The sequence below is a fragment of the Euprymna scolopes genome, chromosome 8 (assembly GCF_053919585.1).
Source record: "Euprymna scolopes isolate OS-2025 chromosome 8, ASM5391958v1, whole genome shotgun sequence".
NCBI classification, from domain to species: Eukaryota; Metazoa; Mollusca; class Cephalopoda; order Sepiida; family Sepiolidae; genus Euprymna; species Euprymna scolopes.
Genome location: NC_136489.1, coordinates 150823446 through 150851397, shown reverse-complemented (window position 1 = coordinate 150851397; position 27952 = coordinate 150823446). Strand labels below are relative to the sequence as shown.

Genomic DNA, 27952 nt, shown 5'->3' with positions numbered 1-27952 from the left:
AAAATATACTTGTTCAATATATTTTCAAATATTGTACTGATATTTAAAATATTGTATTGGTATTTTATTTTCGCCAATTTAATCAATTAAACGTTGATGAATATATAACTTGTTTGTTCCTTTTTCATCTCTCCATATATATATATATATATATACATATATATATATATATATATATATATATATATATATGGATAATATTTTCAGATATAGCTTGACATCATGTTTGGAATGGAGTTCTTTTACATTCGTCAAATCACGGCTACCAGGAATCCATTTTGGGAGGAGTACAAAGGTGCCGCATATTAAGTCCTTCAAAATTAAAATCTGGAGTTTCAAGCGGGGGCAGAGCTTCATCCACAAAACGTTCAAAATCATTTGGAGTCCGTTTTTCGCATTGCGTGCCGGAGAGTTCATTCTCCAATCGTTCAACCTTAAACCGCAATGCCTTGTTCTCCTCCTGGTAGCTTTCGACCTCTTTCAACAGATTATAAACATGCTTTCGCAAGTCTTCGTTATGCATTTGAAGCTCTTCAATCAACTGTTTATCATCCTTCGGCAGTTTGAACATGTTTGTGGCATTGGCTCCTTCTACAGGACCCACAGGGGAACACAGAGGCATTTTTACCGGGGACCGTTGGGAGCGATTCCGTTTCAGAAGGAACTGAATCAGAGTGTCCGTTTCCTCTATTGTACGATAGTAAGCGGCAGGGTCAATGTTTTCAGAATCAGAAGAATTAGCTGCTGCCCCTGCTGCCATCGGTGCTGTTGTCACAGGAGGAGGGGGGAGAGGCTCCGCCTTTTTTAACACCTCTCCTTTCACTTGTTTCATTTTTAATCGGATAATGTCTTGCTGTCGAAAATGATGTCTATGCTGCAGTTGTAAAGAATCCTTGGCTTGATCCGAAGTGGCGTTCACCATCACATTCAAAATATATTCTGAAAATAAAACAGAAGAAAAAAAAACTGAAGAAAACGTACGAGTGATTAAACATTGTGATAATGCGACAACACTTTAATGTTTTGGAACTTTTTTTAGATGATGATTTGATTTTGTTTTATTTTGTAGATATCATCATCATATTCAGTTTAATGTCTGTTCTACAAGTTGAGATTCAGCAGATTCTTTTTCGTTAAACCTGTCTCTTCCAGATCAATGGCGAGATGCACAGTTGCCATGGTGGTGCAAAGTAACTTTCTCTATGAAACTATCATTTATGCTGATTTCAATATACCGTTTGTTTAAGGCCATCTTTAACCGAGTAATTATGCTTTTGTATTTTGAAATATATTATGCCTTCATATTTTGAAATATATTATGCCTTCATATATTTAAATATATTATGCCTTCATATTTTGAAACATTATGCCTTCATATTTTGAAGTATATTATGCTTTTGTATTTTGAAATATATTATGCCTTCATATTTTGAAATATATTATGCCTTCATATTTTGAAATATATTATGCCTTCATATTTTGAAATATATTATGCCTTCATATTTTGAAATATATTATGCCTTCATATTCTGAAATATATTATGCCTTCATATTCTGAAATATATTATGCCTTCATATTTTGAAATATATTATGCCTTCATATTCTGAAATATATTATGCTTTCATATTTTGAAATATATTATGCCTTCATATTTTGAAATATATTATGCCTTCATATTTTGAAATATATTATGCCTTCATATTTTGAAATATATTCTGCCTTCATATTTTGAAATATATTCTGCCTTCATATTTTGAAATATATTATGCCTTCATATTTTGAAATATATTATGCCTTCATATTTTGAAATATATTATGCCTTCATATTTTGAAATATATTATGCCTTCATATTTTGAAATATATTATGCCTTCATATTTTGAAATATATTATGCTTTTGTATTTTGAAATATATTATGCCTTCATATTCTGAAATATATTATGCCTTCATATTTTGAAATATATTATGCTTTCATATTTTGAAATATATTATGCTTTTGTATTTTGAAATATATTCTGCCTTCATATTTTGAAATATATTATGCTTTTGTATTTTGAAATATATTATGCCTTCATATTCTGAAATATATTATGCCTTCATATTTTGAAATATATTATGCCTTCATATTTTGAAATATATTATGCCTTCATATTTTGAAATATATTATGCTTTTGTATTTTGAAATATATTATGCCTTCATATTTTGAAATATATTATGCTTTCATATTTTGAAATATATTATGCCTTCATATTTTGAAATATATTATGCCTTCATATTTTGAAATATATTATGCTTTTGTATTTTGAAATATATTCTGCCTTCATATTTTGAAATATATTATGCCTTCATATTCTGAAATATATTATGCCTTCATATTCTGAAATATATTATGCCTTCATATTCTGAAATATATTATGCTTTCATATTTTGAAATATATTATGCCTTCATATTTTGAAATATATTATGCCTTCATATTTTGAAATATATTATGCTTTCATATTTTGAAATATATTATGCCTTCATATTTTGAAATATATTATGCCTTCATATTTTGAAATATATTATGCCTTCATATTCTGAAATATATTATGCTTTCATATTTTGAAATATATTATGCCTTCATATTTTGAAATATATTATGCTTTCATATTTTGAAATATATTATGCCTTCATATTTTGAAATATATTATGCTTTCATATTTTGAAATATATTATGCCTTCATATTCTGAAATATATTATGCCTTCATATTTTGAAATATATTATGCCTTCATATTTTGAAGTATATTATGCCTTCATATTTGAAATATATTATGCCTTCATATTTGAAATATATTATGCCTTCATATTTGAAATATATTATGCCTTCATATTTGAAATATATTATGCCTTTGTATTTTGAAATATATTATGCTTTTGTATTCTGAAATTTGCTTTAAAAAAACAAATACGTGGTAAAGTAATGAAAGCTAAAAGTCAATCAGTTTCAAAGGCATGCAGAGCATGGGAGAGGGCATCCAAATTGGGGGAGAGTGCATCCAATCTTATTCAAACAATCTCCCTTTCCCATACTCAGTACTAGGATCTATATTTTAAATTTTGAGGCATCCAATCAAAGAGTTGGCCTCGCATGATCAGATCTTTGGACACGACTGATCAACCTTTAATTTAAATCAATGCTTCAAACATTGCTTATCGCAATGGAGAAAGTAGCATATTGTCTTTTGCTTAGCAGTTTTAAAAAATTGTTAAATGAAATGCTGAGCATGACGAATGATAAAAATTGAAAAATTTTTGTCAATTGATTAGTAAAATAGCGATTAAGAAATACAGGCCTTTATGTAGAATTAAACCTACTTTCTAAATTACAAAATAAACTACATATAGAATAAAATACAGAAAATACAAAATACAATATACATACAAAATAAAATAAAAAAAAAAACAAAATGCATACAAAATAAAATACAAAAAAATACAAAATATACATACAAAATAAAATACAGAAAAATCTTTAAAAAAGTACTTTATGGTGTACATATCCATAACAGAACAAAGATGTCATATTCCAAAAATCACATAAATTAATTAAGTTGTCTTTTTTGAACTAAGACAATCAAACTTTATAACCGAGTGAGGCACAGAGTCTTGATCTGCCATGTTTTATAAATAAGGGGGAAACAACTAAATTCGAATTATTGAGATCAAAACCAGCTTTGTAATGGATAATATCGCAATGCTTATTCATTATCAGAGTGAAATTCAAAATATTAAATCTAAAGTAAAACCAATTAATTATCATGTCACAGTATTGACTAAGAGCAAAGTGTAGTATCTGTTCTGATACCACACTTTAACTTTTCTGACTTTGATCAGTGGAGGAGAAATCCTTCGAGCTTGAGGTAATTTCTATTTTTGCTCCTATTCACAGCCCCCTTTTTAGGAAGCTGGATTTCCCCCCACATTAAAAATAGACCTTGTGTCTAACTCTTCCCTTGTGGGGAGGCAAATAAATAGGAACGATAGTGTAGAAACTTAATTATTAATGAAAATAATTTTGGAAGAAAGTTAGCAAAAATTGAGTTTTGCTAAAAAAAAGAATACACAGAAATGTTCGTATCATAACAAGGAAAGTAATTACTTTTTGAAAATTTTGAAAATCTTAGGCCCATTTAGTAAAACTCAATTTTCGCTAATTGTCTTCAAAAATTGTTTTAATTAATAATTAATTTTCGACCGTATTGTTTTTTTTTGTTGTAATTTTTGGATATTTTCATTACTGAGACATGACAATTAAGTAGATACTAGTGTTGGGATGATAATCGGAAAAAAAACAGAACTTTTGGGGGTATCGGAATCCGTATCGAAATCAAGAAATTTTGTGCATATTTTCTGATGCGAAAACCGATTCATTTAATTATTTTTTTATTTGATTTTGTTTAAAAAAATTTCAACTGCTGGTAGTAATAATAAAATAATCAATATTTATTGATTTAAACATTTAGTAAAACTAAAGTTTATAGATTTCCCCCCAACACACACCTGTTTTTACGTTTGAGAAAATATATGCATGTTGAAGATGTGCGTTTACGGTAATCAAAACAAAATAACTATTTTATAGTTCAATATTTAAAGATTTATAAAGAATCGGAATTGGTAATTGTATTGAAATCGAGAATTAAGTACAGAATTGGTAATCTATAAATATAAAAGCCAAAATGTATGTATGTATGTGTGTTCGCTTTTTCTGTGTGTCTACGAAAGGCTTCTTTCAGAGAAGCGGTCGGTCGGTTCACAACTTTTTAAAACTTTTTATATCACATACAAATCGTAATATCTCACAGTTAACAACGAAGCTCGCCTGTCTATTTAATTTGCTCGGTTTCGGGAAGATAAATATTCAATATTTGTCGCTCACCGCATGTGGGTTAGTCTTTTTCCTATAACATCTTGGGGGCGAGGAAAAAAAGCGTTCAGCAGTAAATGAAATCCCGCAGTCAAACTGACCTCATTAACTAATTAAAACGAGTTAATGCTAAATCCAACTAATTAAATAAATTCAAACGTGTTTCCATAAGCATGTCGCGGTGGGGCAATGATTAACGTCGCACGTTTTTTTTTCACAACTTTGCCTCAATGGTTCGGGTTCGATCCTCATACTTACTTTTTTTTTTTTTTTTTTAAATCCCCCCCCCCAAACACCCGGGCAACGCCAGGTACCCCTCGCTAGTTGGATCAGAATCGGAAAAAATATTGGAATCGTCCCATCGCCAGTAGATACCATTGGTTTTGCTCAAAAGTCAATATTTTGATTTTTTGATTTCACTCTTGATAAGGAAGAAGCACCAAAATCGCTAAAAATTGTATAATTTTCTATATAAAAAGAAACAACTTGATCAATTTATGTGATTTTTGGAATATTACATCTTTGTTCCATGACGGTAATGTACATCATAAAGATTTTTCTGCAATTAGTTCTTAATTAAAATAGGTTTAATTCTAACTTAACACAGAAATCTATTTCATAAAAATATAAAATAAAATAAATTGCTTTTTTATTTTTCTGATTTTTTCCTAACAATGTAGATGCTCTTTCGATTATGTTCGAGGATATGTGTTCACTTGTATGTAAAAAATAATTTCCCATTTTACAGAGATTAATTATTTGTTTAACAATTTTCTTTGATAATTGAATTTCACGTTTGCTTGTGCATCAATCCACTCAGTTTTTGTTTTTTTTACAATTATTTTCTCATCCGAAACACATTGCATGTAAGTGAATATATTTTGTCGGAATTTAAAAAAAATATTTAAAAAAAAAAGAAAAAGTGAAATTCAATTATCAAAGAAAATTGCTAAATAATTAATCTCTGTAAAATGGGAAATTATTTTTTTTTTTTTTTTTTACATTGTTTCTTTTTCATTAATTATTTTCTCATCTGAAACACATTGCATGTTAGTGAATATATTTTGTCAGAATTAAAAAAAATAATATTTAAAAAAAAAGAAAAAAAAGAAATGGAAATATCTTTCAAATATGATATACAAAATAATTCATATCTCACCTGCAGCTCGTTCATGACATGAAATAGCCTCTTCGTATCTGCCTGATTTCACATGAAGATCAGCTTGACGAGCCTGTTGGTGCGCCTACAATGAACAAGGAAGTCAATCAATATTATTAATTTATTAAAAAGAAACTATTTTGTTGAAAACTAGTAAGAATGTCCGGTGTTGCCCAAGTGTTTAGGTGGTGTAGTAAGGACCCCCGGACGTGGGAGTAGATAAAAACAGCAGTAGCGGGCGCGCCCGGGTGTGTATGTAGGTGGTGTAATAACGTGAAAGAGAGAGAGAGAAAAAAAAAAAAAAAGACCTGACCTCTTAGTTGATGTCTCCATCGCCTGACTGGAAGTTGAGAACGTTGAAATTAAGGCTAGAAAAGAGAGGATGACTTGTCAAAACTGGTGACACAAAAACCAACCCCTCCTTGTACAAAACGGCCGAGTTTAGGGTGAAGGAATAAATGTTTTTGGTTAATTTTTCTATATTTGTCATCCGAAGGATTGAGGTTTAAAACGATACCGGTTTCATCAGGTTCCTTCACCTCTGATTGAAAGTTTTTACAAGACATACAAATACACACACACATTTTGCCTTGTATATATTAGATTAGTGGGGGTACCCAGCGTTGCCCAGGTGTTTAGAGGTGTGAGTGTTGGGCGGGTGGGTGAATCAAAACATATATATAAAATAAAAACAAACAATGTTAAAACTTCTTTAAAAAAATCGTTGCCCGGGTGTTTGTGTTGGGGGGGGGGCTTAATAAAAAAAAAAAACAGTTTTGGTAAGTAGTTAGGATCGAACCCGAAGCCTTGAGGCGAAGGTGGAAAAGAAAGTGTACAAAAAACCTGACACGTTACCCACTCGGCCAACAAAGAGCAACTAAAACACGTTTGAATTTATTTATTTAAGTATTAAAAACAGAATTGACACGTGCCCACAATAAAAATTAACTCTGCTACTTCTATTTGACCTCACTAATGAGGTCAAATAGAAGTAGCGGAGTTAACTTTTACTGCGGGGCAGCTTTTGGGTTTGTTTACCCAACTTTGGCTGGTTGTTCCCCAAGATGTTGAGGGGGGGGGGGAACCAGCTCCCCATAAAAAGGGGATTATCCAGATTCAATAGCAATTGTCTGATATAAGGAGTTTGACCCCACATTGATCAAAGCTAATTGCTACTGGACGTTTCCCCGGTGCGATTGCCGGGAACAATTCTTAGCTTTGAATTAGTTTCGGTTTCATACAAAAAAGCTGAACGAACACAAGACAGGCTGAAATAGCAAGAATTTTGTAAAAATTGATGTAAATAAATCTAGACGCGATCCGCGTTCCCAAATCGTAGATATTATCTAGGGGCTATATAAACAGTTCTAAGCAATAGTAACCCTTCCGGGTCTGTCGGCGAAAAAAGCCTTTGAGATATACAAAAATGTGCGTGCCGCATTTGCCTTTTATATATATATATAGATAACCAATCTGTTTGTTATATGCACATTATTTTGTCCTTTAGTTCTCACATTTCAGGAGCAATGTTTCTGACAAAGAGGAAAGAATTGCTGTTTTCTAGGTAAGAATCTTTTCCATCTAACACATACTGGCAAGTTTTTTGACCATAAAATACTATTTTTTTTTTCATATCCTTACATCAAGTGGCTCCATGCCTTGTTTGGGGGCGATTTCCACAAAAAGAAAAAAAACTCCTATGTTATCATCTTTCTTTGTCATTGCCTTATTGGTTTTGTGCCTCTAACAAGCTGTAAGACAGATCAGCATCATCGGTTCCGGCAATATTTTTAACCCTGCGTTAATCACCTGGGTGTTCCAAACATGGTTAGTCCTATATATATTACAATATAAAAATGATTATAGTCTTATCATTTTGTAAAATATAGTTATCCTGCTGATTCAGGATATATCTACAATTCCCGTTGAACAATTTGAATCACTTGTAGATTGTTGACATTTATATAAAATAATACAATAAAAAAATTTATAAAACTAAGCAAAAATTAAAACATTAAGACTGAAAAAGTAATAAAATAATAATCCATCAAAACGTATGATAAAGAAAATACAAAAGCATATAAATTCCATATAAAATAATACAGAGTAGCCTAATGATACATAATATACGCTTATATCTACAAATTTTCATTCCCACTGGAAAAATACAAAAATATATAAATCATAAAATCTAAATACCTAAATTAGTCAGCTGGGGTGACTGGACACCCCAGAAGGACAAAGCAACGTCTATTTCTAAGGAAAATCAAGATAAAACTGGGCTATACCCTTACTGAGTCAGGAAAGTACTGGGAGGGAGGAAAAGAAATAAGTTGTCAACTAGGAATTATGAGCACTTAAATAAAATTGGGCTAACAAACACCCATGGAACTAACACAGGGCTAAACATTGGGTCATCGTTTCACGTCCATCTCTTTCTTTTGTTTATGTTATAATTATAAACACACTGTTCTTTAAATTTTCTCCAGTGTGACAAGTCAGATTTATTGACTGATTTAAAAAACCCAACCATTTTTCACTTTCATTTTCAATCCAGCAATTGTTTGAGAAATTAAAACAAAAAAAAAATTTCATCATTCTTGGTATTCTCACATTTCGACCGATGTAACCTCCGACCTTCTTCAGGTGTATTTTCACAATGGCTGTTATTAGTGAATGGTGAAAAAGAATGTTAAAAAATTCAAAAACATTGTATTAAATCAGTACTGACTCAAATTTGTACTAAAATTGAAACAACTTGACACTCTTTTCGTCTCATAAACGCATCACACATTTTGAATTCTAACAATTATGGTTCGTTGGAAAATAACAAAATTATTCTTTTTCAATATTCACCAATAACAACCATTGTGAAGATACACCTGAAGAAGGTCAGAGGTTACATTGGTCGAAACGTTGTGAAAACAATAACCAAGTCAGGAATAGTAGTCAGAATAATACAAATTATCAATCATCTAAAAAAATTCAGAAACATGAAAATTTTCATCCTTTTTGTTTCATACTAACAAGTCATCGCTTATAAAGGCCGAAAAGCCACTCAAGGATAAGGGGTTAATGAATTTGTCAATTTAATGGCGAGACAACATCGTGAGGATTGGAATTTGAGTTTTTTAAGTAGACAGCTCAACAAGAATTTGTTAATATTGGACTTGAAAACAACCATGTCTAAAATTAAACATTGCATGGTGAAATTATGGAAGAAATCTATATATAAAAGCGAAAATGTTTGTTTGTGTGTGTGTGTGTGTGTGTGCATTTTCGTGTATGTCCGAGAAAGGCTTTTTTCCGACGCCTTCTCGTGGGTGTCGCTTCTTCTTAAAACTTTTTATATCACATCTAAATCATAATATGTACGAGTTAACGGGGGTTGCCTGTTTAATTTTGCCGACTTTCAAAAGATCAATATTCCACATATTCGGATCACTGCATGTTGCTTTTACTTTTCAGTATAAAAACAGCAAAACTGGATTCGATTCTGTTTTTTATAGTTTTTTTTATATTTAAACAAGGTTAAGTTTCCTTTTTGTTCTTTACCCACCCTCTAAATGCACACACCTACAAGCACCCGGGCAACGCCGGGTACCCCCCCCCCCCCCGCTAGTCTTAAATATTTAAAAGTTATGGTTCTGCTGTGGTATCAGTTTATCATTCTGTTTGTTTATGTTAGAACATTAAATTCAAACAAACCTTTGTCCTAAAACATGTTGGCATTAAGCCACGTTCCTAAAAAACCTTGATCCTTAAACACATGCAGTTCAACCTTTCTCACATCTAGTCAAATAGCAGCATCTAAATGTTGACTAAAAACTATGTAAATATTATCAAGCAATATCCCAGATATTTTTTAGCACAACAAATTCATTAATAAATTATAATTAACTAATTGTGACCAGGCATGCAGCTGTACTAAGTTTCCTTCTCAATAAGGATCAACGAGAGGCAACTTAGCTGAGAGGTCAGAAGACCCTCACTTCCGAATGCATGGCCAGGAAGCAGAAGAAAGTAGCAAACCAAATTTCCCCTTTTTCAGGGCAGATCTAAAATGTGATTCAATTTTTTTACATCTTGCTGTCCGCTTCATCCACTTGACTTTAGTTCCTGCTCATTCCTGCAGTTCTAGCTCACTTCTACAGTCTGCAGCTCCAACTCATTTCTGCTCTATCTTCTTCCAATGGTTTCTGCATACAGCTTCCGGCTCTCTGTTCCAGTGTCCATTGACACCGACTATTTTAGTGCCCAGTAGTATTCGGCACTTTGTTCCAGTGCCTGTCAATGTCTGGCCCTCCGTTTTAGTGACCGTCAACGCCTAGTTCCAGAATCCAGCGTCTTCACTTCCATTCTTGCAACCACTGTTCCTGCTAATCCAGCATCATTTCATTGCGGACTGGACCTACTCGAGGCATCCCATCACACCTCAAGGACATCCATGTCAATTTTTTTGCAAAGTTATTCCATGCTGTCCTGGATCCAGTTTCCACATCTTCCTTTTCAGCTATTCAGTGTCCTGCATTCCTACCTATCCAGTCTCCGCTGCTGTCCAAGTACATTTCCTGTTTTCCAACCTTCCTGCTTCCAGAATCTTCGATTTTTTTTTCTTCTACTTTTTCATGTTTATGGCAAAATAAAAATGCTTCTTTTATAACTATTCATCTGTGTTTATTCTCTCTTCTTTGCTATTTGCTGTATTTTATTTGTGTCTACGTTGTAAGGTTGCTCGGCACTCAACTGATACGGCCGGCTGCAACAGTTGCCCATTAAATAATCTTTAAAAAAACAACATAAAACCATTTTTATCATATACACAGTTTTTTTTGTTTTTTTTTTTATCACATTCTATTTAGGTCATCAATCTTAATGTTTATCATATTTTTTTAAAATTGTTTATTATTTTTGTTCTAGTTATTGTTTTTTAGTATTATTTAAAACTCGCGGAGGTAACCGGCACCGGCATTGCCCGGATGTTTGAAAAAAAAAAAAAAAAAAGTGTTAGTAAGCAGGGAGGCTCAAACTTGAACACGCGACGTGAAGGTGGAAAGAAAGTGAAAAAAAAAGTAACATCTTACCGCTACACCAAGACGGGAGCGGAAGTGTAAAGCATTGAAATTTAATAATGTCAACCATACAGCAGAAAGCTGGAAGCTAAACTGGCTTACAGCCAGTTAACCTTTCAGCTTTCTACCATATTTGCTTTACCATGATGTTGGGGAAAACCAGCTCCCCTCTTGCTCTGGCAGTGTCCAAATGAATAGCAATTGTCCGATATGAAGGGTATTCCCCAGAGTGATCAAAGCTGATTGCCTTCAAGATGTGTCGGCCACGAAGGCCAGCAAATCGCTTTATTTATACGAGAAAGATAAACAAACACTGGAAACCAGATTTTTTTAAAAAAACTTGCTCAAAAGTAGAGACGACCTCCGTTTGCAAATCGTAGATATTATAATCTAGGGAGTATATAAAAAGTTGCTGAAAATAGTAACCCCCCTTGAGAACCTCCTCGAAAAAAGCCTTTGCTGAACATGCAAAAATGTGCGCGCCCGTTTTGCCTTTTATATAAATAGATGTCATTTGTTGCCCGTGCAAAGGTTTATTCAAAGTTTTGCTGCTGAACTTGTAGAATTCTTAGTTTTCCAATCCTGAAAAGCATTGAAATGGTTTGTAAGATTAATGGTTAGTGATGCAATTATTATGCAATAAAGACCAGAAATATTGTTTTGTCTTGCTCTTCTCAAAACCAAATTATTGTTTGAAACACTAAAATGATTAACTTCTATTCTTTAAAAATGTTCAGTTTTGAACACAAAATTTTGAGTAAAGACTTCCTAATTAAAAAAAAATCATTTTAATATAAAAACAACTGTAAAATAATAAAATCGATAGCAATTGAAAAATTTTTTATGATAAGAATATGTCATATGTCCCCTTGTCCACTCAGTTTTACTATATGCTTGTGAGACATGGACATTACAGCAGAATTAGAGAAGGAGAAGAGGATTCAGGCCTCAGAAATTAGATACTTCAGAAGACAGTTTGCCATCTCTTACAAAGACCACATAAACAATGAGCAAGTCAAAAAACAGAATATGACAAGCCATTGGTCCTTATGAAAATCTTACCACAATCAGGAGGCACAAACTAAAATGGTTTGGCCATGTAACAAGAGGAGAGAGCCTTGCTAAGACAGTACTTCAGGGAACAGTCAGAGCAGGAAGAAAGAGAAAGACAGAAGAAGAGATGGGAAGGCAGCATTACAAAATGGGTAGAATTGAAGCTGAGCGAGGCAGTCAAACGTGCAGAGAACAGGGAAGGATAGAAAGGACTGGTTGGTCATCGGTAGTACCCCAACAGCAACTGCCAAGGGGCAGATGAAGGTGAAGGATGTCTTATTTGTCACTAATGCTTATGTTTTTTAGCAGCATTTTACCCAAAAAGTATTGGAACTCATAACGTATGATTAGTAGTATGTTGGTTATTATTGTTAGTAGTATGTTAGCTATTATTAGTAGTATGTTAACAATTATTAGTAGTATGTTAGCAATTATTAGTAGTATGTTAGCAATTATTAGTAGTATGTTAGCAATTATTAGTAGTATGTTAGCAATTATTAGTAGTATGTTAGCAATTATTAGTAGTATGTTAGCTACCATTATTAGTATGTTAGCTACCATTATTAGTATGTTAGCTACCATTATTAGTATGTTAGCTACCATTATTAGTATGTTAGTTATCATTATTAGTATGTTAGTTATCATTATTAGTATGTTAGTTATTATTATTAGTATGTTAGCTATTATTATTAGTATGTTAACCGTTTGAATTCACATATTTATTGTATGCAAAATAAATTTGTATTTTTTAATAAATATAATATTTATGTAAATATCAAACTCTATCAAAACAAAATAACAGAAAAAATTCGCTACTTTCAATATTAATATTTACTGCTTTTGATCATCCATCAACATTGAATGTATGCACAAAATGATGATGCCACCGCAGGGCTCTATGGAAAAATTTATCTTCAGTTGACCTTTGACAACTAAATATTTTCGTTTACTAGCCAAATAGAGAAGTTACTAGCCAAACCCACATGATTTTTAGAATATGACATCTTAGTTCTGTGACGAGTATGTACATCATAAAGATTTTTCTGTATATTTTTAAATAAGTGTAATTCTAAATATACAACAAATTTTATGTTGATACTTTAAGGTATAAACATTCTGATTTCTTCAGATGTTTTTTTAAACAGTCTTCGTAAAAAAAAAAAGTATTGTTCTATTAAGCTTTTATTGTTTAAATAATTTTTCTTTGTTCGTTTTATTAAAAAAAGTTGAAAAGATATTTTTCATTCACTAGTGAACCTTGGAAGTTTGTCAGTGAAAGAAATGCAATTGCTAAAAGATAATCATTTCATTAGTTCTAGTCGCCACTTTGAAAAATCACTCGCGAATGTCACTGTTTCACTCGCAATGTAGAGCCCTGCACCCATTTTACAGTGAGAATTGGAGGTCCTTATCTATTGTACAAATTTAAAAATAATATCATTCAACATCTACAACAGAGTAAACAAAAAATTGCGTTAAAAATTATTAATACATCACATTTTCTAGTAAATTTTTACCATTTTTCTTCACACTTCCAATCTGTATAAATAAAACGGTAGATGTATGAGTATGCGTGTCTGTCTGTTTGTGTAAATATTTAACCAATAAACTCTTAAACTATTGATCACATAACACTGAAATTAACAGGAAATAGTAATCATACACCAAGGATGGTTTATAACAGGTAAAATCTTTGTTTGGATGGATGAATAAGGTGTACAAAAATATATCGTCAAGTCGAAATGCAAAATGTTCATTTCAACTTGCCAACATATTTGTATTAGTTTGCACATGCGTAAAACTAATCATAGTTAAAAGTGGTTTAATTTAAAAACTTTTTCATCTGTCTGTTGGGTTGGCTCAAATGGTAGGGAATATGGCTGGAGTGCTAAATGTTTTCGTTTCAATTCTAGCTGATGGCACTCAAGTCATTTCTTTTTTTTTTTTTTTAATCTTTTAAAATCATTACTATATACTAGGTACAATAAAATATTCAATAGAGAATTTGCTCTGTAATAATAAATACAAAGTTTACATGAATTAAAATATATTTAAGCGTATTTTAGGATCGGCGAGCACTCCCTGCCTCACTAATAGAAAATAAAAATTATATTCTGTGTGTGTGTGTGTGTGTGTGTGTGTGATCAGTCAACACACCAGGGTAAGGGAGCAATAAGTACTTGTCCATAAAAGTACGCAAGTGAAAATCGCAGTTCCAAATAAATTACCAGGAAAGCTTAAGTCAAAATAAGTATAAGTCAAAAATAGGTAACTACAATCAAATTTATAGGTAGAATATATAAATAGTTGTAATTAAAAATAAAAATCAATGTTATCAGATTTTCCTCATTTGCTATAAGGACGCAAATACATGCAAAACAGGGGAGATAAGTCAGTCTATCATTTCTCCAAGTCATAAATAATCAATCATGAATTGGCAAATGGATTTATATTTTTAATTAAAATATTTATATATGAATGTTTTTTAAATATTAAAAAATATTTGTACAAATGTAAAAAAACTAAAAGTTTATTTTATAGTTTCAGGATAAAACAAGTGTTTCCATATAGTTTTGTATTTCATTACATGCTTAGTGACTTTCAGTCCATATTTAGCTAAACCGAGTTTGTCTGGCATTGCTTCTCATACTGTTGACCCCCTGGTGGCCAACATGGAGTTGGTCGATGAGTTCGCAATGTAGGCTTTTTGGAATTAATATGCAGCCTTCCTTGAATACTAGAAACTGAACTGTGTAGATCGCTTCACATATTCCAGAATTCTTTAACATTTGGCTGTAGAAGATCCCTGTGTTCAGGGAATACCTTTCCTATTGTTTTCACAAGGTTCAGGTATTGGTGATCCATCGTGGCTTCTTGCTGTATGCGTGCCATCTTGATAGATGTTTCTTGGTTGTATCAGGATTCTATTCCAGCTTGCAACGCTTCTTCCATGCTGTCCGATTCAGCTGCTGCGACTTTGGTGGTAGGTGTAGAGATACGGGACATGGCATTTGCTCTACTATTGGCGTTGCCTGGTATTGATATGGCCCTGAACTGGTACATCAGGGTCTGCTCTCTGATATTTAAAATCCTGGGATTTTTTTTATTTCGTCCAAGCTACGATCATTGAATATCGGCACAAGGGGTTTGTGGTCAATAGCAAGTATCAGGTGGGGGTAGCCTAAAAAGAAACATTTTGCAGCTTTCCAATCCAAACTTTATAGCTAAAACTTCCCCTTCAATTGGTGCATACCGGTTTTCAGCAAGTCTAGTGAATCGGGAGCCAGCATATACAACTTTCTAATGTCCTGGCCCACAACGGTGGTCCATTGTGGACGGGCATGAACAATATTTTTAGAGTAGGGTAAATCCTATTCCTGCTCGACTCCAGTCTGTAGTCAGACATGTTGGGCGAGTTATTTCAAATGTTCGAACGCCATCTCGGATGCTTTCTAGGATTGTTTCCTTGGATTGCTGGAAGAGCTGTTCCAATGTATCGTCCCAGTAAAACCTGCTGTTATGTTTCAATAGTTCTCTGAAGGGCGACATGATGGGTGCTTGGGCAAACGCATATGAAACTTGGTTAATCAGACCAAAGAAAGATCTAACTCCTGTAATGTTTGTTGGTGATGGGAAATTTCTGATGCCCTCAAGTAATTTTTGAGATGGTTCATACCCTGTTAGGCTGATGTCGAACCCAGCAAACTCTACATTGTCTTTTGCAAATTGGAATTTTTCTGGGTTAAATACTATTCCATTTTCAGCACATAGTCTGATGTATCTAATGGTGTTCCAGAAGGACAGTGTCATATCATCCCACAAGATAGAGTCGTCCACACAGCAAGCCACACGAGGGAAACCTTCTGTAATGGTGTTGAATCTCTTTGTGTAACCATCATTGGATGCTTGGAAATCTGGGGGGGGGGGCTCGCAAATACCTGTATCTGCCCCATTCTGTTATGAAAGTGGTGGCATCCTGTGCTTTCACAGCCAGAGGAACACTGCAATATCCATTCCAGGCATCCAGAATAGTTTTCTTTTTTCCTGGGGGTATCATGTTGACTAGATTGAATGGAGAGGGTGTGTGGTGTGTTTCTTGTCTTGTCACTGCATTTAAATTTTGGAGGTCGACCGTTCTACGTGGGCTGTCGTCTTTTTTGGAAATTGCGATCATTCTCGAACACCATGTCGTTGGTGTCCCTGCTAGCACTGGTTCAATGATGTTCAGTGCTACATCTGCATAAAGCTGGGATTTGATAGCCTCTTTCCAGTGGTGGAAGACAGGGATTGGTTTGTGAACAGCCTTAGGTTGGTGGTTGTCGAGAAATGTGATAGTAAGCGATTCTCCGGTCATGGTCTGCAATTTCTGGTGCGTACATGTATCAAATGCACTGCTGACAAAGTGGCATTTGATCCAGCTTTCTATTTCTCCTCAATATTCAGGTGTGGCGGAAAATGGCAGCTTGTTAAATAGTGAAGATTTTTTACATATACAACTTGTGTTACGTTGTTTGATCTGCCTTAAACATCAAAACGATGCCTGCAGCGATTCCAGCCAGTGGAACTTCAACATGAAGACATCCTCAGAGAATGAAGAAACCAGCACAGAGAAAGCCACATCCAAATTTCAGGCATGCCTTCACTCTCTGATTTCCAGAACAATACTGTTTGTTAACACTGGCAGGGTCTAAAATCGTCAGCCAGGTAACTCTCTGCCAGCAAACGTAAATTGGTTGCCACTCACAAGACATTTATGTAACACATAGCCGGTCACACTAGTGACCAGCTGTCGTGTTATATCTATAGGAATATCCGCTTCTTCCTTCGCCTCCTTCTCACTTTCTTATGTTCTATATCTTTCTGACCCCCAAGCTCAGAAAGATATAGTTGAAAGGTAAGTCGTCATCCCTTGGTCGTTAGGAAGTCCTATTTTTGGGGATTCTTTTCATTTGTGATATGTCGTAAAATAAATTTGTTACCTCGCATCATATTTGCAGATTCCCCTCTGCATTCTTTTATTCTCCATGGTGTTGGGTGGTGAACTGACGTTAGTTTGTTGTGTTTACTTGGTTTAATTAGTATGACATTTATGGGTTTTATGTTATTGTTAGTTTGTTTAGCTTTATTTTTTTCTTTTATCGATTTTCCAATTTATCCTTTTCTTTTTTCTTTTTGCTGGTCTCTTCTTCAACCTTTGGTTTCAGGTCTCTTTTATAGGGATGTAACATTGCGGCGGTGGGACAAGGGTTCAAGCCTAGTTGACAAAGTGGGATCTATTAGATTGGAGACTCTTTTTTGGACCTTATCCAAGAAGGAGAGACTACTGGTAGATGCATCAGCCCAGATATGAAAACAATACTCCATGGTGTAGCAATACACATGGAGATAAAAGGTTTTGGATAATCAAATTCCAAGGGAGTCCTACTATAGTCATATTTTAAGAACCAGTGCACTTTAAGTCCTCAAAATACTACCGTTTTGTTTGGAAATGAATATACTTTCAAATGGATTAATAAATAATAATGTATATTTTATGCAAATAAAGTGATAACGATCTGAACATCATAAAACAACATTTTCTGTAAAATATTTTAATCTTTGAGACCTTAATTAATCAAGCATTAGTTTACCACCTGCTCTCTGACAAACAGTATGGATTCAGGAAATGTTCTATTGCAGATATTTTAACAGTCATCTCTGAATGTATTTACCATGTACTGGATAAGGTGGGAGAAGCCAGGGCTGTAGCTCTTGATATATCCAAAGCCTTTGGCAAAGTCTGGCACAAAGGGCTGCTAATGAAAATTAAATTGTACATTATAACTGGGTTTATACTAAATATAATTAGATCCTTCTTAGACAATAGAAGCATACAGGTTGTTATTGCGGGTGTACATCCAAGCAGCATAACATTAATGCAGGAGTGCCTCTGGGGTCAATCCTTGGACCATTATTATTCCTGATATTTATAAACGACCTCCCTGATAATATTGTGCCCATGATGGGTATATTTGCTGATGATACAATGCTCTATAATATGCATGAGGGAAGAACAGATGTACATAAATCTAAGACAATGGCAGAATCGTTAGAAAATAACCTCCAGACTATGGTGGAATGGGGACGCAAATGGATGGTAACATTTAATGCTAGTAAAACTAAACTGCTCTCCTAACAATTACAAGACGCCTCTCCAACCGACTATATCCGTGACAAATAGCACCCTACCTGAGAATTCTTCCTTCAAACTCCTCAGCCTAACATTTGCGGGCAATATGAACTGGAACAAATGCATAGAGGACATTGCAAAGGCTGCTGCAAAGAAGGTGGGCTCCCTCTATCGAGCTAGAAAACTACTCACCTGAGAGTATCCTGTACTTCTACAAGACCATCATTTGCCTATGCATGGAGTATTGTTGTCACATCTGGGCTGGTGCATCTACCACTAGTCTCTCTTAGATAGGACCCCAAAAAAGAGTTGTTAATCTAATCGGTCCCACTTTATCAACTAAGTTCCAGCCCCTGTCCAATCGCCGCAATGCTGCATCACTGTGCCTGTTTTACAAATATTCTGATATGTTCTGATGAACTTGCTTCACTTGTATCCCCTCGACATACATATCCCAGACAAACCCACTGAGCAATAACATCTCACCTCTTCACTGTTGATGTCCCTAAATGCCAGAAAGCTTTCTATTCTAATCGTTTTTTTCCCTCGAACAGCTAGACTTTAGAATTCCCTTCCTGCTTTCTGCTTCCCTGGTCATACTGATATGCAGAAGTTTAAATGTAACAAACAAATATCTTGTTAATTTTTCCTAGACATAACCCCAGATAATAGCCCCTTACGTCCAAGTGGCGATATGCTTTGTAAGTACATGAGTAAAAGAAAAAGAGAAAAAAAAGTGCCATCAGCTATAATCGAAACCGAAACCAAAACTTGTGAAGAATTCTTGGTAAAATTATTTTTGACAAGAAATGGAAGTACATAACAATTAAACGACCCGAATGTAAGTGTGACACAGAAAATAACACACACGCTATCGCATTAATATATAGATAATATATTTCAAGTGAAAACAATATAAAAATGATTACTCATAAAATAGAATTTATCAGACTATCAAATTTTTTTTTTTATTGTATGTTTTAATGTGGAAAAGTTGTGCAACCAATTCAGTATGACAAACTGACTTATCTATCTTGCTTTAAATTAAAATTCAATATTCAAGACGGTAGATAAAAACACATTACCTGTAGAATATTGCTGGGGTGAGCCAACTAACCCAATGAAGATGTTGTGCTGAATGGATGCGATAATTGACAGTGTAGTTCCTGGCAGAAGTCTAGAACAGTAAAACCCCTGAATGCCAGAGCAGCTGGAATTTGTAGAGTGGCACCTGCCCCTCCTGGCATGTTTAGTCAATCAGGCGCCTCAAAATAGAACAATCCACCATCCCTGACTAATTGTAGGCTGGTCCAATGGCAATTAGCATACCACTAATTGCTACTGAATAAATATGTTGAAATTAGTTAAATGGTCCATAATGGTGGAGAGGGAAGGTAAGCGCATTCTTAATTTTTTATTCTACATCTCCCCTCCCTCATCACGTGGGGGTAACGGCCTCCGAGGAGGAATGAGCTCCTCACGGCCAGGTTGATTATGTGGGAATAGCCTCGCAAGTGCCCGCGCCGACTTGGCTGGCATTGGTCTAGGAGGTTCAGGTACTTCTTCTGGAGTGACGTTCCCACCGGGTTGCTGTGTCCAAAGGTCAAATTGAGGGTCTTGTACGACAGGGCTGTTTGTCTCTGTCACTTGGGGTGTGTGAGGTGAGACCCCTGGTAGAGCGCTTGGGATTGGCTTTGGAGATGTGGGACTCTCAAGTTTTCTGAGGAACCGCCGATTCCGCAAGGTGATTCTACCAGAGCCATCAACTCTGATACGGTACTGCCGATTGGGGAGGGCTTCAATCACCCGACCAGTGATGTCCCAGAGACAGTTGTTTCTTTGTAGTACGACCAAGTCCCCACTTTGTAGTGGGCTGAGAGAATGGGCCGTACGGTTATACATCTCTATGAGCCGCGTGTTGCGCCGAGACAGGGTTATCTCGCGCTTTCGAGCCACGGCGATCCATTCCGAATGTGGCTTGTAAAGGGTCGGGTGAGAGGGGAGGTAGTCTCGAAGTCGCCTGTGGAGCAGAAGGTGTGCTGGGGATAGGCCGATACCCTGTATAGGGGTATTTCTGTATTGTAGGATGGCCCTGGCAGCCTTGTCGTTATCTAAGAACCCTTGTGGTCCTGTGTTGCCATCTACAACCCTCTTGGCTGTTTTGACAGCTAGCTCCGCTCGACCATTGGATTGTGGATAGGTCACAGATGATAACCTGTGCTTTACAGACCATTTCTCTAGAAACTGCTTGAATGGGAGGGATGTGAACGGCGGGCCACCATCACTACTGAGTTCTGGGGAACCATATGCTTGAAATATCTCCCGACAGATTGAGATGAGCCGAGAGGCGGTTGCCTGCCCTTGGCTTAGGTGGTACAAGATGAGCCAGCCAGTTAATCTGTCAGTGCAAGCAAGGTATCTGTGGTCACCAACGTGGAACAGATCCATGACAATCTGCTGGAACGGCCACTCTGGGGACTGTGTCAATGTAATTGGTTCCCGGGGCTGACTCTGTGCGATCCTTGTACAAGTCATGCAGTTCTCCCTGGTATTGCGGATGGAGGCATTCATTCCAGGCCAATATATGGATTCGTTTGCTCGGGCTTTCATTCCAGTTATGTCCTGATATGCTGAATGCAGGCAGCGCAGTATATTTCCTTGTTCACCTTTTGGAACGACTATTCTTCTGTCTAAGAGCACCAGGTCATCATGGGTGCTGAGGCAGTGCCGTACTTCCCAGTACTCACGGACTTCGGGTGAAGTGAGAGTTTGTGTTTCAGGAAAACCTTGCTGTACCATACTTATCAACTTTTGGTACTGTGGGTCATGACGTCCTGCTGCCTTGGTGGTGCCTGGTGATGTGATCGCTACGTTGTCATTGTACCCAAATGTTGATATGAGAGCAGTAGATTCAACTATGCTATTGAGGTTCTCGGATTCTGAAATGTCTGATTTGGAAGGCTGGAAGGGAAATACGTCAAGGAGGGCGTTCATCACTGCCGTTGAGTTACGGGAGAAAGCGTCAGGCCCCCTACATCATTTCCCAGGACAATGTTGTATGTTGAAGTGGTATCTCAGGGTTTTTTCCTTCAATCTAAACAGTCGGGGGTTCTGGATCTTGCTTAGATCTCTATCACCAAACAGGCCCTTCAGTGGCTCGTGATCCGTCACCACTATGAGATTAGGGCAACCCATAACAAACACACAACATTTTTCTAACGCCCATGTGATTGCTGCTGCTTTGCCTTCTATCGGCGCGTACCTGCGAATACCAGATGCCAACCTTCTGGGCAGCACACGGGGGCCTTTTCCAGGGTACACGAACAGTGTTTCTGAAGGAGCAGGAAGCCCATTCCTTCTTTGCTCCAATCAGGGGCTAGGTAAGTGGTTCGATTCTTGTCAAATGTTGCGACACCCTTACGAACAAGGTCAACAATGGCTTGTTTCGACTGCTTGAATGCATTCTCAAGGTCCTGGTTCCACGTGAAATGTGAGTCCTTTTTCACAAGATCGCGGAATGGTAGCATTACTGGTCCTAGCGAGTATGCCCAGGCTACCTGATTGACAAGCCCAAACCAGGATCTTGCGTCAGTGATGTTTTTTGGTACTGGAAAGTTGGATATTGCGTCTAATATTGGTTCCGAGGGGGTTATCCCGGAGGGTGTAATTTGGAGGCCGCCAAATTGCACAACGTCTTGGCAAAATTGAAACTTGTCTTTGTTCAAGACGATTCCATTCTTTGCACAATGCAGCAAGAAATCGAATTTATGTAGGAATGATTCCTTGATATCCGAGTCGTAAAGTAGAGTGTCGTCGACGATCTTTATTTTGCGGGAGATATCCTCAATTATTTCGTCAAATCTACGTGTGTAGGCATCTCCAGACGCTAGATACCCCTGGGGAGTTCGGAGATACATGAACCTCCCCCATTCCGTGATGAAAGTTGTCAGTGGCTGAGATTCTTTATCCAACAGGATTGAGTGATATCCATCAACGGCGTCCAATACCGTTTTTTTTTTTCTTGGACGGTACCTGCGATGCCAATCGAAAAGGTGATTCGGTATGATGTGTTTCCCGTTTGCACTGTGTGTTAAGGTACTGATAGTTGATGGTTCGTCTCGGTTTGCCATTCTTTTTCACAGTGATCACCATGGTACTGCACCAGTCAGTCGGTGTGCCGACAGGCACTGGAGCAATGATGTCCCTCCCCACGTCGTTCCAGAGGTCTTGCGAGGGATGTTGTTTCTCTTCCTTGGGTCTGGATTGGGTGAAAATGGGGTTACCGTTGCCTTTATTTCAGTAACTTGCTTTATTGGTGTGGACGACTACTTGTTTGTTGCCTGATCAAATGTAATGTGAGCGATCAGGCTGTCCATTGCTGCCTCGTCAAGTTCAGCGCTTTTGACAGCAGCTCTGCGGCGTTCCTTCTTGATCAACCGGCATACTCGGGCAAAGTGGTTTGATCTTCCACAATTGCTGCTTGTTTGGCCCCATGCTGGGCAAGATAGGTGGCGAGGTTTCATCCCCGGGGTGCCATGTTGACTGTTTCCACAACCGCTGCAATGGGGTGTTGACCCCATGTCGTTGTTGTAATTGCAATTTGAGGGGGGGCTAACGCGAGTCTGGGCTCCTTTTAGTGGGGACACGACGCTTCTGTTTTCGATATGCAGACATCCGGAAGGCAGATATGTCCAACGTGTTGCTCATTGTAGTCTGGTCCCATAGTGCGGACTCAAATGCCTCGGCATGGCAGATATTCTGCTCAAGTGATTTCTGTGAGCCGTCTGGAGTGCGTCATTTGCTATTCCCCTTATTAGCTGGTCTTTTATGTAAACGTCGGATAGGTCATAGCTGCAGCAGGGGCAAGAGAAGTCACAATCCAGTGCTATCGCTTTGAGACGAACCAAGTACTGCTGGATTGATTCACTCTCAGTCTGCGACATTGATGCAAATGTGATATGGTGTACCATTGGGTTCGCTTTTTGGGTTACCCGGGCCTCGATCGTGTTCAATAATCTGTCTGGATCAGTGGTAAAAAATTTCGGGTAAGTGTTTATGATTGCATTTTGGACCGATTCATCTGCACAATTGAATATTGGCCTGGTGTTTTGGCATGTCAGTAATTTTAGTAAATACCTCCCAATCGATTCGGAATTTCCTAAACTGTTGGAGTGTCATGTTGGAATGGAGCTGAGGGAGTTTGGCAGTTGGTGCCTTAGCATAGGCAGTCTGTGAGGGGGGGTCCTTGGCTCTTTCCAGGATTCGCATTGCTTCACCCATAGTAGTGATGCCTAATTCCTTTAACAGGGATCTGTCCATCATGTGTAGGTGATCTGTGGTGAGTCTTTCTCTGGCAAATGTGGCATAGATTTTGACAGACTCAGCTGTAATCCCAGCCTTGAGAAAGAAGTCTTCCCAATCCTCAGGTTCCATTGTTCGTAGCGCCATATTGCTGGGGTGAGCCAGCTAATCCAATGAAGATGTTGTGCTGAATGGATGCGATAATTGTAGTGTAGTTCCTGACAGAAGTCTAGAACAGTTTTTAAGAACCCCCCCCCCCATGAATGCCAGAGCAGCTGGCATTTGTAGAGTGGCACCTGCCCCTCCTGGCATGTTTAGCCAATCAGGCGCCTCAAAATAGAACAATCCACCATCCCTGACTAATTGTAGGCTGGTCCAATGGCAATTACCACTAATTGCTACTGAATAAATGTGTTGAAATTAGTTAAATGGTTCATAATGGTGAAGAGGGAAGGTAAGCGCATTATTAATTCTACATTACCTTTCAGGTTGAAAGATGACAAACGAAGATAAAGGTTTACAAAATACATGTTTATTCTCCCAGATTGATGAGCAGGAATTCAATTGCTTTGCTAATTTCTACATTGGCTTTCTTCCCTTTTTTTTTTTTTTTCTCCCGAAAGGAGCTTAGCTAACTCTCCTCCTTCACAACTCGACCCAGACTGATCTGTCTCTATTGTTCTCTCTGATCTCAAACCCTCTTAACTGTATATATTGAAATCTTTCTTTCTCCGTGATGTCAAAAACGTACTCAAGCATGTGCTCTCACTTGCATGATCTCCTCACGTGGATGTCCAACATGTTTTTGGCAAAACAAAGACATTCCTTAATTTAAATTGTCCAATATCTGACCTACTCGTTGCATCGTTATTTAGTTATTTCTAAACATAATGGTCAATTCACTAAATTCCTGAGATTGCATTATGTATTCACTTTTAACTTTTGAATACTGGGTTCGATTTTAGCCTTTTCCTTATAATAAATATTATTTTTAGTCCTATTTATGTCTTTCTTTAATTACTGGGGTCCGTCCCATTCCATATAACGATAGTAGTTTTATTTTTAACGAAGAAAATCAAATCATATGAGTAGGCAAAATAGGACTATCTTGGGTAGCCATTTTGAAAAAAAAAAAAAAAAAAAAAAATCAAGGGCAGATAATTCCACAATAATTCAAACTTGCAATACCAGCCTTGTAATGCTAACGATTTCACATCAATCGCTTAAAATCGTTTAAAAATGATTTGCTTTAATCATGAAATTGTTAGCATTACAAGACTGGTCTCACAAGTTTGAATTATTGTGGAATTATCTGCCCTTGTTTTGCTTACTCATATGATTTGATTTTCTTTGTTAAAAATAAAACTACTAGATCAATTTACGTGATCTTTTTTTTGTTTTTGTAAGTATGACATCTCCGTTCCGTGGCGGGTACGTACATCATAAAGATTTGTATGTATTTTAATTAGGTTGAATTCTGAATCCTAACTTAAATAAAAATAGCAAAGTCCGTATCCTGCATAAGTACTAATAAACCAATAGAAGTGCTAGATAGAGTTTTTACAGAAAACCTACACAATAACCGTCCAACATTTTTTATTTTGAAATGGCGGGTTTTTTGGGTTTTTTTTATACTATTGAAAGCAAGATAGATAAGTCAGTTTGTCATACTGAATTGGTTGCACAACTTTTCCACATTAAAACATACAATTAAAAAAACTCGATAGTCTGATAAATTCTATTTTTCCGAGTAATTATTTTTCTATTGTTTTTATCTGAAAAGCGTTTATTTCAGAAGCCACTATCGTGCACAAGTTGTCTCCCTTATGTTGCCATCCTAAAGTTAAAATTTACAAAAAAAAAAGGGGGGGGGGCTACATTTTTTTTTCTTTTTATCAAAAATATTAAAGATAAGAAATAAACGTTTTGAAAATAACGGTACTCTTGCAGTCTTGCACTTATTGATCCGTGCTGAAATAATAACGTTATTATTTAAAAAGCCATTCTTAACATGGGGAGAGGAGGGTGTTTTGTACCTATTTACCTTGGTGCCGGGAAAACTCGTCCCGGGAAAACTCGTCTCGGGAAAACTCGTCTCCAGAAAACTCGTCCCCTTTCGCTAGGTAGGAAAACTGGTCCCGTATTGAATAAATATCGATTGAAAACACATTTTATGATCGTTCTTGAAGGAGATATTGTTTTTTAAAATAAACTATACCCCCCCATAATATTTTTAAAAAAATATTTTTACTTGTTTAATGTTTTTTTTTGTGTTTTTAATAAAAGCGTTTATTATGTTCATAAACAAGACCGCATATTTTTTTATATTAATATAAAAAGAATTTACTTATATACTGTTGTTTATAAAAGGGTAAAATCGATTTTTCTACCTCGCCGACTATGTTGTTTATTTAATTTGTTTGGAATCGTTTATTTGGTAAAGAAAAAAAAAAACAGAAAACAAACAAAAAACATGTCGAGTGTTACGGGAGAACGAGAAATAATGCCCGGTATATCACATCTTAGGGGGTCTTGATAATCGCTAAAAAATAGAAAATTAAAGAAATTACTGAGGGAGATTTGGTTTTAAAAAGAAAATAATAAATTTTAATATTTTTTAAAATATAATTTAGAGAGAGAGGGGGGGGGATAAAACCTATATCTCCCTTCGAAAAGCAACCAACAAAAAATGAAATTAAAAAGATTCTTGATAAACGATAGCGGAGTTTTCAATAAAATTGATTAATAAATTTATTTAGTGATTACTTTCTCTCTTAATGATTGATTTTAGAATTTTGAAGTAAAAATTAAAAAAATTAAAAATGAGTTAACGAGAGATTGTTAGCACATGGCATCTCTCGCGCCAAAAAAATATTTCGCTTTTAATTTATTAGTTAATTTTTGCAAAATTTGACAGGACGACAATAAATGTTGATAATTGATAAAATCATAATTTTAAATAACGCATCATGAGTGCATTTGGTATGACAGAAAACAAAAACATAACAAAAAACTATCATAATTAAAAAACAAAACCAAAAGCGTAACGAAGAATCGAATCGCTCTTTTTAATTTTTGGGTTTTGTTTTTTATTATTGTTTTTATGACTCCAAAAAACATCGTTAAAATAAGAACAAAAAAAAAACTTGTAATAAACTTTGTATGAACATAATAAACGCTTTAAAATAAGTTAAACCACTAAGAACTTAGAAAACGGACACTTAGAAAATCGATTTTATATAAAAAAAAAACAAAAAAACATTAAACAAGTAAAAATATTTCTAAAAAAACATTGGGGGGGCTATAGTTTATTTTAAAAAACAATATCTCCTTCAAGAACGATCATAAAATGTGTTTTCAATCGATATTTATTCAATACGGGACCAGTTTTCCTACTTAGCGAAAGGGGATGAGTTTTCCCGAGACGAGTTTTCCGGAGACGAGTTTTCCTAAATTCATTTACCTTACAATTGAATAAAAACAACATATAATAAAACTTTAATTAAACTTGAAAATACGATTTAAAATATATCAGTAAGTGCATTAACACCAAAATAACAATTGTCCATCGATCTAGAAAATTGAATTTTATGATCAATTTTATTCAACAAGAATTTATAATTTTTTTTGTATTTTTTTACGATTTGCCCCCCTCCCCCTGCGTAGTATAAACATTCCCAACCACTTCACGTTAAGAACGGCTTTCGAAATAAACACCCTCCAATCTCCCCATGTTAGGAACGGCTTTCGTGGTTGGGGGGGGGGTATTCCGAAACCCGTTCTTAACATGGGGAGGTTGGGGTGTTTATAATACGCTGTGGCATGTTGTAAAAATTGACTTTTTTTTTTATAATTTCAATAAATTTTTAACTGAAAACAAATATACATTTAATTATTTATCTTGTATCATATAAATTCTTAGACATCTACATGAATAATTTGGCTAGCACCAAACAAGATTGACAAAACAAAACAAAAAAAAAGAACAAAAGAAAAACACAATGGAAAATAAAATCAACACTTTCTTTTGTAAAAAAAAAAAAAAAAAAAAACTGAACAAATTACTACTATTTCACTTATTACCATATGATAAAAACATTTTATCTTACCTGATTAAGGGGGGATTCTAATGGTGACCAAGGAGAATCTGCAGGTGACCACATATCCACAGCCAATTTGAAGTTTGGCTGTCGTCTGTTTTTTTTTGTTTTTTTTTTGATAATGTAAAAAAAAAAAAACAACGAAATTTTAAACAATCTTGTTTACATTTGTATTTTACCGGAAGTAATT

At 35.6% G+C, this 27952-nt stretch overlaps 1 protein-coding gene across 1 annotated transcript; it reads right to left on the bottom strand.

Annotated features, from left to right (window-relative positions):
* Nucleotides 1–127: 127 nt before the first annotated feature.
* LOC145283835 (nuclear receptor-binding factor 2-like) lies at nucleotides 128–27952 on the bottom strand. The gene is made up of 3 exons (XM_080132931.1): nucleotides 27772–27952; nucleotides 6068–6152; nucleotides 128–939 (listed from the first exon to the last, which is right to left on the bottom strand). The coding sequence occupies exons 1-3, from the start codon at nucleotides 27823–27825 to the stop codon at nucleotides 263–265; spliced, it is 816 nt and encodes a 271-aa protein (XP_079989057.1). The 5' UTR covers nucleotides 27826–27952; the 3' UTR covers nucleotides 128–262.